This window comes from Oryza glaberrima, chromosome 2 (assembly GCF_000147395.1).
Source record: "Oryza glaberrima chromosome 2, OglaRS2, whole genome shotgun sequence".
In the NCBI taxonomy this organism is placed as follows: Eukaryota; Viridiplantae; Streptophyta; class Magnoliopsida; order Poales; family Poaceae; genus Oryza; species Oryza glaberrima.
Genome location: NC_068327.1, coordinates 2,970,106 through 2,983,205, shown reverse-complemented (window position 1 = coordinate 2,983,205; position 13,100 = coordinate 2,970,106). Strand labels below are relative to the sequence as shown.

At 42.6% G+C, this 13,100-nt stretch overlaps 3 protein-coding genes across 3 annotated transcripts; 2 read left to right on the top strand and 1 right to left on the bottom strand.

Annotated features, from left to right (window-relative positions):
• Positions 1-355: 355 nt before the first annotated feature.
• On the top strand, positions 356-2,774 carry LOC127763534 (protein IRX15-LIKE-like). The gene is made up of 2 exons (XM_052288268.1): positions 356-1,528; positions 2,282-2,774. The coding sequence occupies exons 1-2, from the start codon at positions 756-758 to the stop codon at positions 2,550-2,552; spliced, it is 1,044 nt and encodes a 347-aa protein (XP_052144228.1). The 5' UTR covers positions 356-755; the 3' UTR covers positions 2,553-2,774.
• Positions 2,775-3,645: 871 nt separating this feature from the next.
• On the top strand, positions 3,646-7,715 carry LOC127763364 (single-stranded DNA-binding protein WHY2, mitochondrial). The gene is made up of 8 exons (XM_052288038.1): positions 3,646-3,748; positions 4,633-4,712; positions 4,808-4,905; positions 4,982-5,074; positions 5,629-5,723; positions 5,819-5,892; positions 6,528-6,616; positions 7,226-7,715. The coding sequence occupies exons 1-8, from the start codon at positions 3,711-3,713 to the stop codon at positions 7,343-7,345; spliced, it is 687 nt and encodes a 228-aa protein (XP_052143998.1). The 5' UTR covers positions 3,646-3,710; the 3' UTR covers positions 7,346-7,715.
• A 173-nt stretch (positions 7,716-7,888) lies between these two features.
• On the bottom strand, positions 7,889-11,235 carry LOC127763363 (probable arabinose 5-phosphate isomerase). The gene is made up of 3 exons (XM_052288037.1): positions 10,409-11,235; positions 9,524-9,747; positions 7,889-8,320 (listed from the first exon to the last, which is right to left on the bottom strand). The coding sequence occupies exons 1-3, from the start codon at positions 11,060-11,062 to the stop codon at positions 8,164-8,166; spliced, it is 1,035 nt and encodes a 344-aa protein (XP_052143997.1). The 5' UTR covers positions 11,063-11,235; the 3' UTR covers positions 7,889-8,163.
• Positions 11,236-13,100: the final 1,865 nt, after the last annotated feature.

The following is a 13,100-nucleotide window of genomic DNA, read 5'->3' as shown; positions in this document are numbered from 1 at the left end:
GCGACTTTTTGTGTTCGATGTCTGATAGCTGATTTCCTTAAAAAATATGGAGCCATCTTCTTCAGCTTCTCAATCAATTAATGATGTTTCCCATCATCGGCTGATTGGAATATTGGCATTGTGTGCTTCATACTGAAAACTCATGGGTCCTCACTTCTTTCCTGATGAAGCTTTATGGATTGATAATTTAGAGGCAAATATGTTCTCTTTAACACACTCTAGTTCAGTTCAGTTGAATAGCTAATTTAGAGGCCAATGTGATATCTTATGGACTTTGCTATTAGTCTTCTTCTGAGAAAGAAAGCTCCTGTGTCCAAATCACAGGAGTGCCATCAAAACCCAAGAAAATTGTTTGATCCACTTTGAAGCAAACTTGCAGGAATTCCTTTTTAACTAGCTTGCTTTCTTGCCAAACATTGCCAACTACTACTAATCCATCACAAAGCTTATTTTTCTTTGCTTAATTAAGCTATCTAGGCTTTGTTGCCTCTATATCCCATCCATCCCAACCTCCATCTTTCTTCCAACCTGAAATGTCAGTCAGGTCTGGTGAACCATTCTTCCTTCCTCATCACCTCATCTACTAAACACAAAAGAACACAAGCTCCAGATAATTATATGCAACTATCCTTCACTCCAAGTACTCACTCAAGAACACAAGCTCAGACAGAGTTTGTGTGTCAGTGAGGCAAGGAGGAAGAAGAAGAGGAGCCAAGAATTGCGGCGGTGGCGGCGGCGGCGAGAGGAGGAAGGAGATGAAGGGGATGTCCGGGCCGAAGCTGCTCGTCGTGCACCCGGCGTCGAAGGGGTACAACGGCGTGGTGTCGCTGTCCGGCGCGTTGTCGCCGGGGCCGTCGGCGGCGTCCATGCCGTTGTTCCTCGGCTCGCGGCGGCGTTGCTGCGCCTGGCTCGTCGCGCTCCTCCTCGCGCTGCTCACCTGCGTGTCCCTGCTCACCGTCTTCTCCACGGCGCGCGCCGCGTCGGAAGGCGCAGCGCTGCCGCAGCGCGCGAGGCTCACCGTCGCGGGCGCGGTGGGCGCCGCCGCGGCGTCGGCGGCGGGGGGAGCAGCGGGCGGGCTGCCGGCGTACGTGTTCGACGCGCTGGTGCAGTACGCGGCGGCGGCGGGGGCGAACGCGACGGCGAGCATGCCGGAGGAGGACGTGCGGGCGATCGCGTCGGTGCTCCGGCGGCGCGCGCCGTGCAGGCTGCTGGTGTTCGGCCTCGGCGCCGAGACGCCGCTGTGGCGCGCGCTGAACCACGGCGGGCGGACGGTGTTCCTGGACGAGAACCCGTTCTACGTGGCGCACATGGAGGGCGCGCTCCCGGGCCTGGAGGCGTACGACGTCTCGTACGCCACCGCCGTCCGCGAGTTCCCCGACCTCCTCGACGCCGCCCGCGCCGCCCAGTCCGCCGACTGCCGCCCCGTCCAGAACCTCCTCTTCTCCGACTGCCGCCTCGCCATCAACGACCTCCCCAACCAGCTCTACGACGTCTCCTGGGACGTCATCCTCGTCGATGGCCCAAGCGGGTAAGAGCAAACAAACACCTACTACCTCCGTGTCCATCTCGCCTTGCATAATGTGCGGCCATGGATGCTGCTGCTTTTTTTTTTAAAAAAAAAAGATAATGTTGCTTATTGAGTTGCATGCACCGATTATTTTAACCAAAAAGTTTAAGCCGATGAGAAAAGACAAACAATTCATTTTAGAGAAAATCTAAAAAATATCATTGAAAAACACTCATATCCAAGAAATATCATCCATCTTAACGGAAGACTGCTAACAAAACCCTAATTAAGATGATATTTCTGAAAAAAAAAAAGTCCCTCGTATGATGGCTTGTATGATGATATTTTTTGAAATTGAACATTTATCAATAGCATTTTTTTATTTTATATTCCAACCCTCTCCCTTAAGCCTCTAGCGTGCGCCAACTAGGATTCGATTACGAGACATCTGGTTCTGATATGTACCGATCTGTTCAGTTAGAGCATGCATAATAGCAGGCTATTAGCCAGCTACAAACATATTTTAATGAAATAAAAGATGAGAGAGAAGAGCAGCGGGCTACAAATCTATAGCCAGCTGCAGCACAGACTCCAAGACACAATATGTGTATGATAGGTGGGACTATATACTAACAGTATAATGGCTATAGATAAATTGGAGCTAGTACTGGGCTGTACTATTAAACTTGCTCTTAGGAACTTAAGCTGGTGAGCAAGGACGAACAATTTCACTTTATATTTTAACACTGATGATGTCATGTTGGATGTGTGTAGGTTCACGGAGGGGTCGCCGGGGAGGATGTCGGCGATCTTCTCGGCGGCGGTGATGGCGAGGACCAAGGGGTCGGAGACGGAGGTGCTGGTGCACGACTACCAGCGGGAGGTGGAGATCGCGTGCGCGAGGGAGTTCCTGTGCCCGGAGAACCGCGTGGAGGCCACCGCCACGCCGTCGCTCGGCCACTTCCTCGTCCGCGGCGGCGCCGCCGCCAACCGGGACGCCTTCTGCGGCGGCGCCGCCGGCGCCACCACCAAGAAGGCTAACTAAGCTTAGTGATCAATTCACTACTAGCCATAGCCACGAATCCGCCGTCTTTTTTTCCCCGATCTCTTCTCGACTTCTTGCTGTGTATTTGATCGTCGCCTCCATGAATTATATCTTATTCATGCACGCGAAATTGAGCACGAAATCGGTCTCGAGAGATGAATGTAATTTGTAAATTAGAGCAAACATAAACCGGAATTAGCTGCCATACAGCAGCAAGGACAAGTGGACAAACATGCATTTTCCAGTTCATATTCAAGAACTGAACCCGACTTTTAAAAACTTTTTCCCCGCGAAACTGAAAAATTCTTGCAAATAAAACTCTTGAGGTAACTATCAATATATGCAAACTACTTCAAAGTTTTCAACTTCACATACCACATTGTTCTCCAAAAACTTGATATCTGTCATCATCATCATCGCTAAAGTTTTTTTTTTAAAAAAAAAATAGTACTACCTCCGTACAAAAATATACACATTTTTAGCATAGTGACAAGTCAAATATTTTTAACATTGACCATTAACAGTAAAATAATAAAAAAGATTAATCATGTAAAATTAATGTTATTAGATTTATTATTAAACAAACTATCATACTCCCTCCGTCCCAAAATGTTTGACGCCGTTGACTTTTTTAAACATGTTTGACCGTTCATCTTATTCAAATTTTTTTTATGAAATATATAAAACTATATATATACATAAAAGTATATTTAACAATGAATCAAATGATAGGAAAAGAATTAAAAAATATTTAAATTTTTTGAATAAGACGAACGGTCAAACATGATTAAAAAAGTCAACGACGTCAAATATTTTAGGATGGATGGAGTAATATGCAACTCTTTTTATTTAAAACATCTGATATTATTGGTCAAAATAGTATCTCGAATACCATATCAATAAAAAAAACTTATATTTTGGTAGAGGGAGTAATAGTTAGTTGTGAGACATGGCCCACTCGTTAATGGCTGTTGGGCCGAGGAGGCCGGATTGGGCCGTGGGCTGGCCCACCTGCCAGGCCCGCAAGCGCCGCCACCGATGCGGCTGGCTTCCCGAGACAAGCGGCGCGTTCCCTGCTGCTTTTTTCTCTTCTCCCATTCCATTCGGCATCCGCTTCTCGGTGGGCAACGCGACGGCGGCGGAAAGCCAAGGCCAACGATGCAGCGCCTCTCCCGCTTCGTCCCCTCCTCCTCCAGGTCAGTCTCCGCCTAAACCCTAAACCCTAGCTTAAACCCTAGCGCGCGCGCGCTCGCTCTCTCGGCCGCCCTAGCCGCGGCGGCGGCGACATTGGTGCATCCGTTTGTGCGATTGTGGAGGGGCGCCTCGTCTGGGGCTCGTGGTGCCGACCGGTTCGTTGATCTTAGGGTTCGTGTTTGGTGGTCTCTCTCTCCTAGTTCGGTGTGCCTTGTGCAATCGACGGTGAAACGGGGTGGGGTTTTGGGGGTTTGGCGATAGGGTTAGGGCCTGTGTGTTTTTTTTTCCTCCCCCGTTTTACTTCGCCATGGGTTTTTATGTGTTAATTACGTTGTAGATGTTTTAGGAGATTATATTATGGTTTTGCTCCAGTTGCGCAGAGTGTCAGCGGTGTACTTTCCCAGTCACTTGTATCCCCGTTTGACCCACGGGACCCGTGTTTGGGTAGTGATGAATCGGTCGGTGGTGCTGAGCTGATTGTTATTTACTTATTTTGTTGTTACAAGTTGTGCGTGAATAATACTGATCTCTTGTTCCCAGACACAAATCGAACCTGTTGTGTTGACGTAACAATACTATTTGCGAGATTCTTACAGTAAAGTTTAGTAACGATCGAATGCAGTGCTGCTGGACATGCAATTGGAAAATTCAAGGCTGTGCTGCAACTTAGCATCCTGTTTGGAGCTGATCAAGTTCATGCTGGTTTAGTTGGTTAATTTGTTTTCTGTAGTTCATTTTTTCTCGCGTAGTAATTAATGTATATAGTGAATGGCAATTTAAGTAGTACGGCCAACCAATCTTACAATGGTATCTTCAAGTCAATCCTTTGTTGTGTTATGGTTCTGTTCTTTCCACCTGCTCCAATAAGTGTATTCCCCCTTCTCAGGAGAGTCACTGACCTAAAGGATGCTCTCTGGAGTGGTTCTTTGACTTTCCAACATGCTCTTTCAACATTTGCAGCAGACGGTGAAGACTTTTTCCTTTATACACTTTAGTCAAAGTTGCTAATTTTATCAAAAGTGTACATACTAATAAACATATTGTTTACTATCTTTATGCAGAGAACACATCTGGTAGAAAATTTGCAAGCTACACCGTGTTCAAGGGAAAGGCTGCACTTTCTATGCAACCCATACTGCCAAGCTTCAGCAAACTGGAAGTATGCACATTTTTATTTGTTTGTGTTCTAACATACAATTCCAAATTTGCACTATCTAATTTTCCTATTTCATCAGTCTGGAGGATCTCGTGTGAACAAAAATGGATCGGTGATGTTGACTTTTTTCCCGGCTGTGGGACAAAGGAAATATGATTATTCAAAGAAACAGGTAATGATATTTCTTGAGTACTTGATATTTCCTGGCAATAAAATCTGCCTACCCACTGATAATCGCTAGTCACATCAACATTGTATCCATATTGGGATGAAATAATGTCAAATTCATATGGAAGAAATTTATTTATGAAAACCAAAGCAGCGTAGATCCATAGCCTATTGGCTATTGCCAATACTTTATATGTTGGTTCACTCAAGAAAATATGCAATTTTATAAGCATCTAATGCAATATAAATGAGTTTGCATGATGCTTGCTACAAATAATGCACCAGCTACCAAGTTAATTGGTACACATGATTTAACTGTATGTGCTCAATCTCACTTTAGTCATGAGAGGGAGGGAGCCTTTTTGTAGTGATGATCATAGGATCATATCTGGTAATAAAGACTGCTTGATTTTTTTTTCTTTTTTTGAGTTTTGTCACTTCTGCTCTACACTTTGTGGGTTTTTACGCTCCATTCAGGAGTAGTGACCAGATTGCTTTTTGTTTCTCTCTAAAACTAGGTTCTATTAACTTTGTTTATCTGTGACATCTATTCTACAGCTCTTTGCTCTGTCACCTACTGAAGTCGGAAGCTTGATAAGTCTTGGGCCTGCTGAATCTTGTGAATTTTTCCATGATCCCTCCATGAAATCAAGGTTTGTTTATAACTTTGTAACAAAACATACTGTTTGTAGATGCTTTATGCTTTGAAGTCATGGCCTTCTAACCTTACCCTCTTCACTTTTGTCAGTCATGAAGGCCAAGTGAAAAAATCGTTGTCAGTCACTCCTCTTGGCAACGACAGTGGATACTTTCTGAATATAAGTAAGTGGCTTTAGTAACGTATCAAACATGCTTTATTTTATTACCAGTATACCCCTGTTTCTTATGTTCATTTGTGACATTGCCATTGGTCAAATTGGTCAAATATCATTTGATGATTTGATCAATCAGTTGACATCTTGAGATGTTCTGTTAGCATTTTCAGAATGCCTGTGTAATTACATTATAATTATATTGTGTGCTAAAGGGTGTATCCACTATCCAGTGTTGCAGGCATTCTGGCTAGTGGCTACCACAAACACTTTCATCATGAACAACTATTGACCATGGAGTCGTTATACTAGTTCTCTTTCATAAGAATTTTATGTCTGTGATTAGTTGACATTTTAGCATGGCGGAATATTAAGCTATGGCATGTGCCTGTGGCAACCCTCAGCTATAATACCTAACAGGATCTAAAGTTGACTGAGTGATTAAAACTTGTATAATAACCAACACTGCAGTTTATGTGGTTAAAGTTATGCCTGTCTTGACTATTGACTTGGTTTTCATTGCGAACTCTTAAAATGACTGCCTGAAATGAAAAGCGTACAAGAAGTTATTCCTGCTTAATAGCCAGTTATCAACTTGTACACCATGGTTTCAGTGACAGATACATCACAGAATCTTCTTTGCAGCTGTTCTGAACAACTTGCAGAAGACAACTGAGCGACTTTCACTCCCAATCTCAAAAGCTGAGTTTACAGTTATGCGCACAGCATTGAGTGTAAGTTTCCAAATTGCCATTTGAAATCTGTTGCTAAACTATAATTTTGTCCAGTTAGTCAATATGTAGCTAAGCTTAAAGACATCAATAAATTAGGTGCACTACTGTTTTTATCATAGCTTTATATTGAAACAGTTCATGCCAGTGTATAGTACCAGTTTCGTGGCATACATCAGAGCTTCATTTAAACAAGTTAATAAAAACCTTATGTCTATTGCCTCTGTTGTTGCTTCAGTATTAATGTCATTGTGAATGTGTTATGTATATTCTAATTTTACTGTATCAACATTACCAGATGGTTTAGTCCTTACTCATTAGCGGAATCATGCATGCATTATGTTAAGCAGCTCTATGCTACCGCTTCATTGGCAATGACACACTACTCGGTGGCATTGTTCATTTATCATATCATAGTAATGACATTGGCAGCACTCATTGCCACGACAAGCCACTTGAGGCTGCTATATACATATAACATATTTCTTCCTTGTAATTATATTTGGTTAGGTATGTAATTGTAGCTGCCAGGTTTTGAATCCATTATCTTAAAAAGATTCTGCTTAGGGCTTCTTCCATGTGTTTTTGTGGCTGATTAGTGTGTATGTGCAGTTCGCATTGCCGCACATCTTGGGCTGGGACCAGGCCTTGACTAATCACCAGCCAAGTCCATCACCAGCTAGCAAGCCCAGGGTGGAGCGCCCACACCCAGATTCAGAGTGGGAAAGGTGAAGCTCCCTTGTAGGCACCAGCAGCATGGAGGGATTTGAACATCATCGCTACCAAAATTTGGATGCTGTTGCACTTTCTCCACGAAATCGAATTAGGAGATATCTATTAGATTCATGGAGCTAAAGATCGAATGTCACAGATTGAGCACACCATGAAGGGTTGTGTTTGTTCAATGCATGTCTGAACTTCACCAGACCTACTAGTTGCAAAATTCTACTCCAGTTAGCTATGCATTGCGTTTGACACCTTGTGCCTTTTGAATGTGTGACTTATGTTATTTGCAAAATGGTGGAGTCTTACAAAACTACTCAAACGTAGTTGAGTGGTTATGGCTTTAAAAAGCTAAACAAAAAACATATCTGTTTGTTAAGGCTCAAACTTTTTATTCCACTGCATCTTAAACTCACATTCATTTCCTTTTGAATGTGACTTATGTTATTTGCAAAATGGTGGAGTCTTGCAAAACTACTCAAACGTAGTTTTTGGCTTAACAGTGTAGGAGTGGTTTATGGCTTTAAAAAGCTAAACCAAATAACATGTCTGCTTGTTTAGGCTTAAACCTTTTTATTCCACTGCATCTTAAACTCACATTCATTTACAGAGGGAAGGGTACATTCATCCAGCGAGCAACTGTCACATTGCTCTTTTAGAACACTATACGTAGGAGACACTGGTAAACAATGCCTCTTTAACACTCTAGGCTACACGTACTAGTACAAAGATAAGGCGTCACCATCTGACAAGAATCCATGCAACCAGCGTGATGATGTACTGGACCAAATACTTGCAAAGAATCGCAAGGAGATGAGGCGAAAAGATTATAGTCCAGCTGAGACCAATCCGTGCAATGTGATGATCCCACAGACAACGTTGTTGCTATCAACAACTGGCAAGAACTGCACCGGAGAAGGGGGCGATTCCATCTTCTCCATGGCCTGTACTGCCATTGCATCAGCGGTGATTGTTCTTGGGTGCCTGAAAGATCAACAAACATGTTTAGACTTAAGAGGAAGGCTATATATCATGGTCAAAACTGATTCCAGAAAGATTTGTAAGAACGATTACTTCCAAACCAGTTTTTATGCATACAAAATGATTCTGAATTCTACACGTAGCATTTGCCTCTATCACCGACGTTAGAATCAACAGACAACAGTGCTCTCAACTCGACGTAGACTCAACTGACCTTTGCTTGCCTTCAATCACTCAAAAATGAAATTTACCATTGGTCCCAAGTTGACAACTACTCTCCTAAATACATCAGTTGGCCAATGCTTCTACAACAAGAGTTGTACCAGCACAGCTCTATAGACTGAACTGTCATCTCAATAAAAGTTTCTTGACATAATTAGTTGATAGCTGTAGCCCTTTATTGGGCAAACAGAGAACTGACAAAATTCTGTCACCAGATCTTATAACAACACGCCGCAGTATCAGGAAATACATTATTGAGCAGCCCAACAGATCTTGTGAACCATATAACATCAGAGCGGAATTCTTTTAGGGGGCACCGACGATAAAATTAGATGAAATTGTGCAAAACACAAGGATGTGATCAGTGAATAGGAGAGCAAAATAACCAAAACTAGCCCTGAAAAAGGAAATTAACTGTCAAAAAATCACTCACTAACCAACTCTCGCTGAAAACTTATCTTAATTCTTGGATGCTAACATTTCTATAGACCTGCTGGAACTATAAATGAATGTTGCCAAGAGAGCACAGTTTGGGTATATTTTTTAAGAACCACAACTCTTTGGAGAAATGTCACCACCTTTGTAGCTTAATAATACAAAGATAACTTTCAGTAAATTGATCTGTGTTATTTTCAGGAAAACCACATGTTAAAAGATAAGGGAAAGAAAAGAGGAGTCCCTTATCATGATCTTTTATGTGCGTTCTAGCACTTGATATAATTTTTTAAGTTCCTTATGGCCCAGGCGCCCAACCATGGACGCTATGGCTCAGCTTGCCATTTTTCAGGTTATTGCCTCCAAAAAGAGCACTTAAAATGACTTTGAAGATTAGAGAAGCACAATAATTTAAGAAAACAAAACTAAAACTAAGAATAGATAGTAGGAAAACCAGTTGTATGGTGCTTTTGGTTCTGTACGAGTTATCTAAAACCTTATTTTTACCATAAAGGACTAATAAATCATAAAGACTGAGCATAGACAAACCTGTTGCACATCTCTCCAACTGTCAGATTGAAAATTGCTTGCCCACTTGCCTTGAGTGTACGCCGGAGATCACCATCAGTGAAAGTTCCGATCAAATGGTACTCATCATCAACCACAAGTAGACACCCACAGCCTTTACTAGTGAGTTCAGTGAGTTGATCCATGATCATATCTCCCTCCTTGCACAATGGAAGCTCATTTTGCTTCTTCATAACATCCTTAACCTGCATAGTGAAATTTTGTCATGATTTGACACCATAATAGGGTGTTTGGAATCTTTGGGTTTCAGTTCAAATTTAAATTAAATCCTGTGGAATTGGATCCAAATGTGCCATACCCAAATAGGCTCCTAGGACAAAAACATTCCAAAGATCTATACAAGGAAATAATTGATCATTTTCTTACAATAATTCAAGGATAAAATGACTCAAATTTACTGGTAATTAGCACTCATGAGAAAAAATAGCAACCATAACTTCCACAAGCTAACCATCAAGAATCATGCCCAAAAAAAAAAAGGTGTCATCCAGCATCTTCTGCCATGGCTGCAAATACTGCGAAAATGACCTGTGAATAAGGACTCCTATTCATTGCAACCTGAGTGTCCTAATGAAAAAGACTCTGACGAGTAACTACAAAAAGAAATAAAATGTTGTTTGGATAGTGACAGAAATGCTGTCATAACCAGCACGTTCTGCCTTTATTATGAGTTCAACATTCCACCCTGGAAAAATCGCATAACTGATCGCACCGACAAGCAACTCATAAAGTAAAAGATCTTAGTATCAGTAAGTTTTGAGATCTAACTAATGTACTAAATTTGTAGTAATAATCAATTTGCTAATGCAAGAAATGACGGCAATGTAGCTTTGCAATTAGGTTTACCTTGAAGATGAGGGATTTGCCAATCTTGCCGGCGGGGTGGTTGGAGGCGTACTGGTCCCTGGAGAGGCGGCGAGCCTCCATGATGGCGGCGACGACGGTGTCGCCGAACACCATCTGTATGGCGGTGGAGGTCACCGGAGCGAGGCCGAAGGGGCACACCTCGGCCTGCAGCGGAAGGTGCACGTTGAGATCGCACACGGCGGCCAGCGGGCAGTCGGCGCCGGATGCGGCGGAGGTGAGGGAGATGAGGTGGGCGCCCTTGGCGCGGGCGCAGGGCGCGAGGGCGAGGAGCTCGTCGGAGGCGCCGGACTTGGAGAGCAGGACGAGGAGGTCGCCGGGGAAGACCGAGCCGATGTCGCCGTGGAGCGCGTCGACGGGGGACAGGAACCCCGCGCGGGTGAACCCGAGCGACGCCAGCGTCTGCGCCAGCTTCCGCGCCACGATCCCGGACTTGCCGACGCCCGTGAAGAACACCGCGCCGGGGGCGTCGACCAGCGCCTGCGCGAACGCCGCCGCCTGCGAGAGGTCGAGCCGGTCGAAGAAGTGGTCCAGGTGCCGCCGCTGCGCCCCGAACAGCGGCGCCAGGTCCGACGCCGCCACCGTCACCCGCCGCCCCGGCGCGCATTCCGGCGACGACACGGGGAGCGAGCCCATCCCCCCCTACCCCCTCTCGCGACGGTGTCGGCGGCGGCGGCGGCGGCGCGGCGCGGCGCGCGGAGGGTGCTTGTGAAAATGCCTCGGCGAGGCAAGGGAGCGGATCGCTTTGTTCTTTTCTTGGGATCTGGGGCTAACCGAGGTGACGAACTAGAGGCGGTATCCGCGAGCGGTATGGCTTTATGGGAGCTTTTTTGATTTGGAGCTCGAACGAGAGCTACAAGTTTATACTCATTTTATCTACAAATACTATATTTGTTTTTCTAATATATAACACCGTTAACTTTTATATGGCGTTTGACTGTTTATCTTATTTTAAAATAAAGAAATACATAAATACAGTTTATTTGTTTTGTGACTTGTTTGATTACCAAGAAATTATAATATTAACTTATACTTTTATATATTTATACTATTTTTTTAATAAGACGAACGGTTAAGTGTTATAAGAAAAGTTACTAGAGTTATACATTAAAAAAAAGGAGGTAATACAGGCATATTTTAGTTAATAGTAGAGATTAAAGTGATGTTGAGGTGAAAATGAAGTTGGCACACATAATACAAGATAGCCATCAGCACTTAATTAGTTGAGTTTTAATTATTATAAACTTGAAAAATAGATTTATTTGATATTTTAAAGCCAAGTTTTTGCACAGAACATGCTAAACTGAAAAACATGCTAACAAAAATTGAGGTAAAATATGTATGTTAATCAGAAAATAACAACACCTGAGGTTAAGCAAGAAAAAACATTTGGTGTCCCTCGTTATATGGATTGAATGATAGGATGATTTAGGGTAAGATGAGGGAAAAAAATGAGATGCAAATTGAAATGTTTGTATTTACAGATAAATTCCGAATGCTTGGTATGCTTGGACAGAGGGAGTAGGTGGCATGTTACACAACTACATATAAATACAAAATTTCCCTTTCCATTTGTTTGCAAAAATGATGCGTGTTCCACGACAAATTATTATTTTGTATTTAAATAGCTAGCAATATTTGTGAACGAAACGCTATTTCAGTTTGGTTGTACTCCAGTCCACAGTTCCACAATTGTCCGGTTCTTTCTTTATAGATGAGGGGTAAAATTGGTTTATAAATAATAATTCAAGATATCTATAACAGAGGCGAATGTACGAAATATTAAAAATTTGATTTTAAAACCGTTTCCTAAATGTGCTGATGAAGAAAAGATTTTCTAAAAAATATACTCCCTCCTTTTTCATATTGTAAGCCATTTTGACTTTTTTTTTCTAGTCAAATACTTTTAAATTTGATCAAGTTTATAGAAAAATACAACAATATTTTTAACACAAAACAAACATATCATGAAAATATATTCAACACTATTTAATAAACAAATTTGGTGTGTGTAGATGTTGCTATTTTTTTCTATAGATTTAGTCAAACCTAAAGAAGTTTAACAAAGAAAAAAAATCAAAAAGACTTAATATGAAACAAAAAGAGTACCATTAAGCAGCTTAGAAAATATGCCGGTGATAACACTGGTACATAATATGTGAGCCGAAAAAACCAGGACCTAATATACTACCGCATCCATTGACAAAAAGAAGAAGACCGCGCATCGTGCATGCCTACCGAACGCAGTCAGCATACACCGATGGTAATGCATTTATATGCAAGTTGGTTCGGTTTTGCCGTGCACTCTAGAAAACGAGATGGCGATGGGCATGGGAATTCTCCTATACAGCAACACGTAGAATCCATGGGCGAGGTAAAGAAATGGTCACACGTCAAAAACAATGTGCTATGGAGTACGAGCACTGCGTATCACCAAACGCATCCTGTTAAGCACGTTCACTTATCTTGCTAGATTCCATCTCTAGCTTTAGCTTTCTGTCTTCACCATAAAATTTCCGCGAACACGTAAAAAAATTGCACGTTAATATATTAGAAGAACATCAATAAATTAGAAGAAAAGAGTATTTGTTTACACAACTAAATCGACCAGACCAAGGAAAAAAGAAAGAGACTACTACGACCGCTAAACATAACTCCAATCAGCAAGAAGGGG

What these genes read in the sequence shown, in the direction of transcription:
- LOC127763534 (XM_052288268.1), top strand. Translation starts at nt 756, where the DNA reads ATGAAGGGGATGTCCGGGCCGAAGCTGCTCGTCGTGCACCCGGCGTCG. An exon ending in CTCGTCGATGGCCCAAGCGG is followed by an intron (nt 1,529 to 2,281) that starts GTAAGAGCAAAC and finishes GGATGTGTGTAG; the next exon opens with GTTCACGGAGGGGTCGCCGG.
- LOC127763363 (XM_052288037.1), bottom strand. Translation starts at nt 11,062, where the DNA reads ATGGGCTCGCTCCCCGTGTCGTCGCCGGAATGCGCGCCGGGGCGGCGG. An exon ending in GCAAATCCCTCATCTTCAAG is followed by an intron (nt 9,748 to 10,408) that starts GTAAACCTAATT and finishes TTCACTATGCAG; the next exon opens with GTTAAGGATGTTATGAAGAA. An exon ending in GTTGGAGAGATGTGCAACAG is followed by an intron (nt 8,321 to 9,523) that starts GTTTGTCTATGC and finishes TTGATCTTTCAG; the next exon opens with GCACCCAAGAACAATCACCG.
- LOC127763364 (XM_052288038.1), top strand. Translation starts at nt 3,711, where the DNA reads ATGCAGCGCCTCTCCCGCTTCGTCCCCTCCTCCTCCAG. An exon ending in TTCAACATTTGCAGCAGACG is followed by an intron (nt 4,713 to 4,807) that starts GTGAAGACTTTT and finishes ATCTTTATGCAG; the next exon opens with AGAACACATCTGGTAGAAAA. An exon ending in CAAGCTTCAGCAAACTGGAA is followed by an intron (nt 4,906 to 4,981) that starts GTATGCACATTT and finishes CTATTTCATCAG; the next exon opens with TCTGGAGGATCTCGTGTGAA.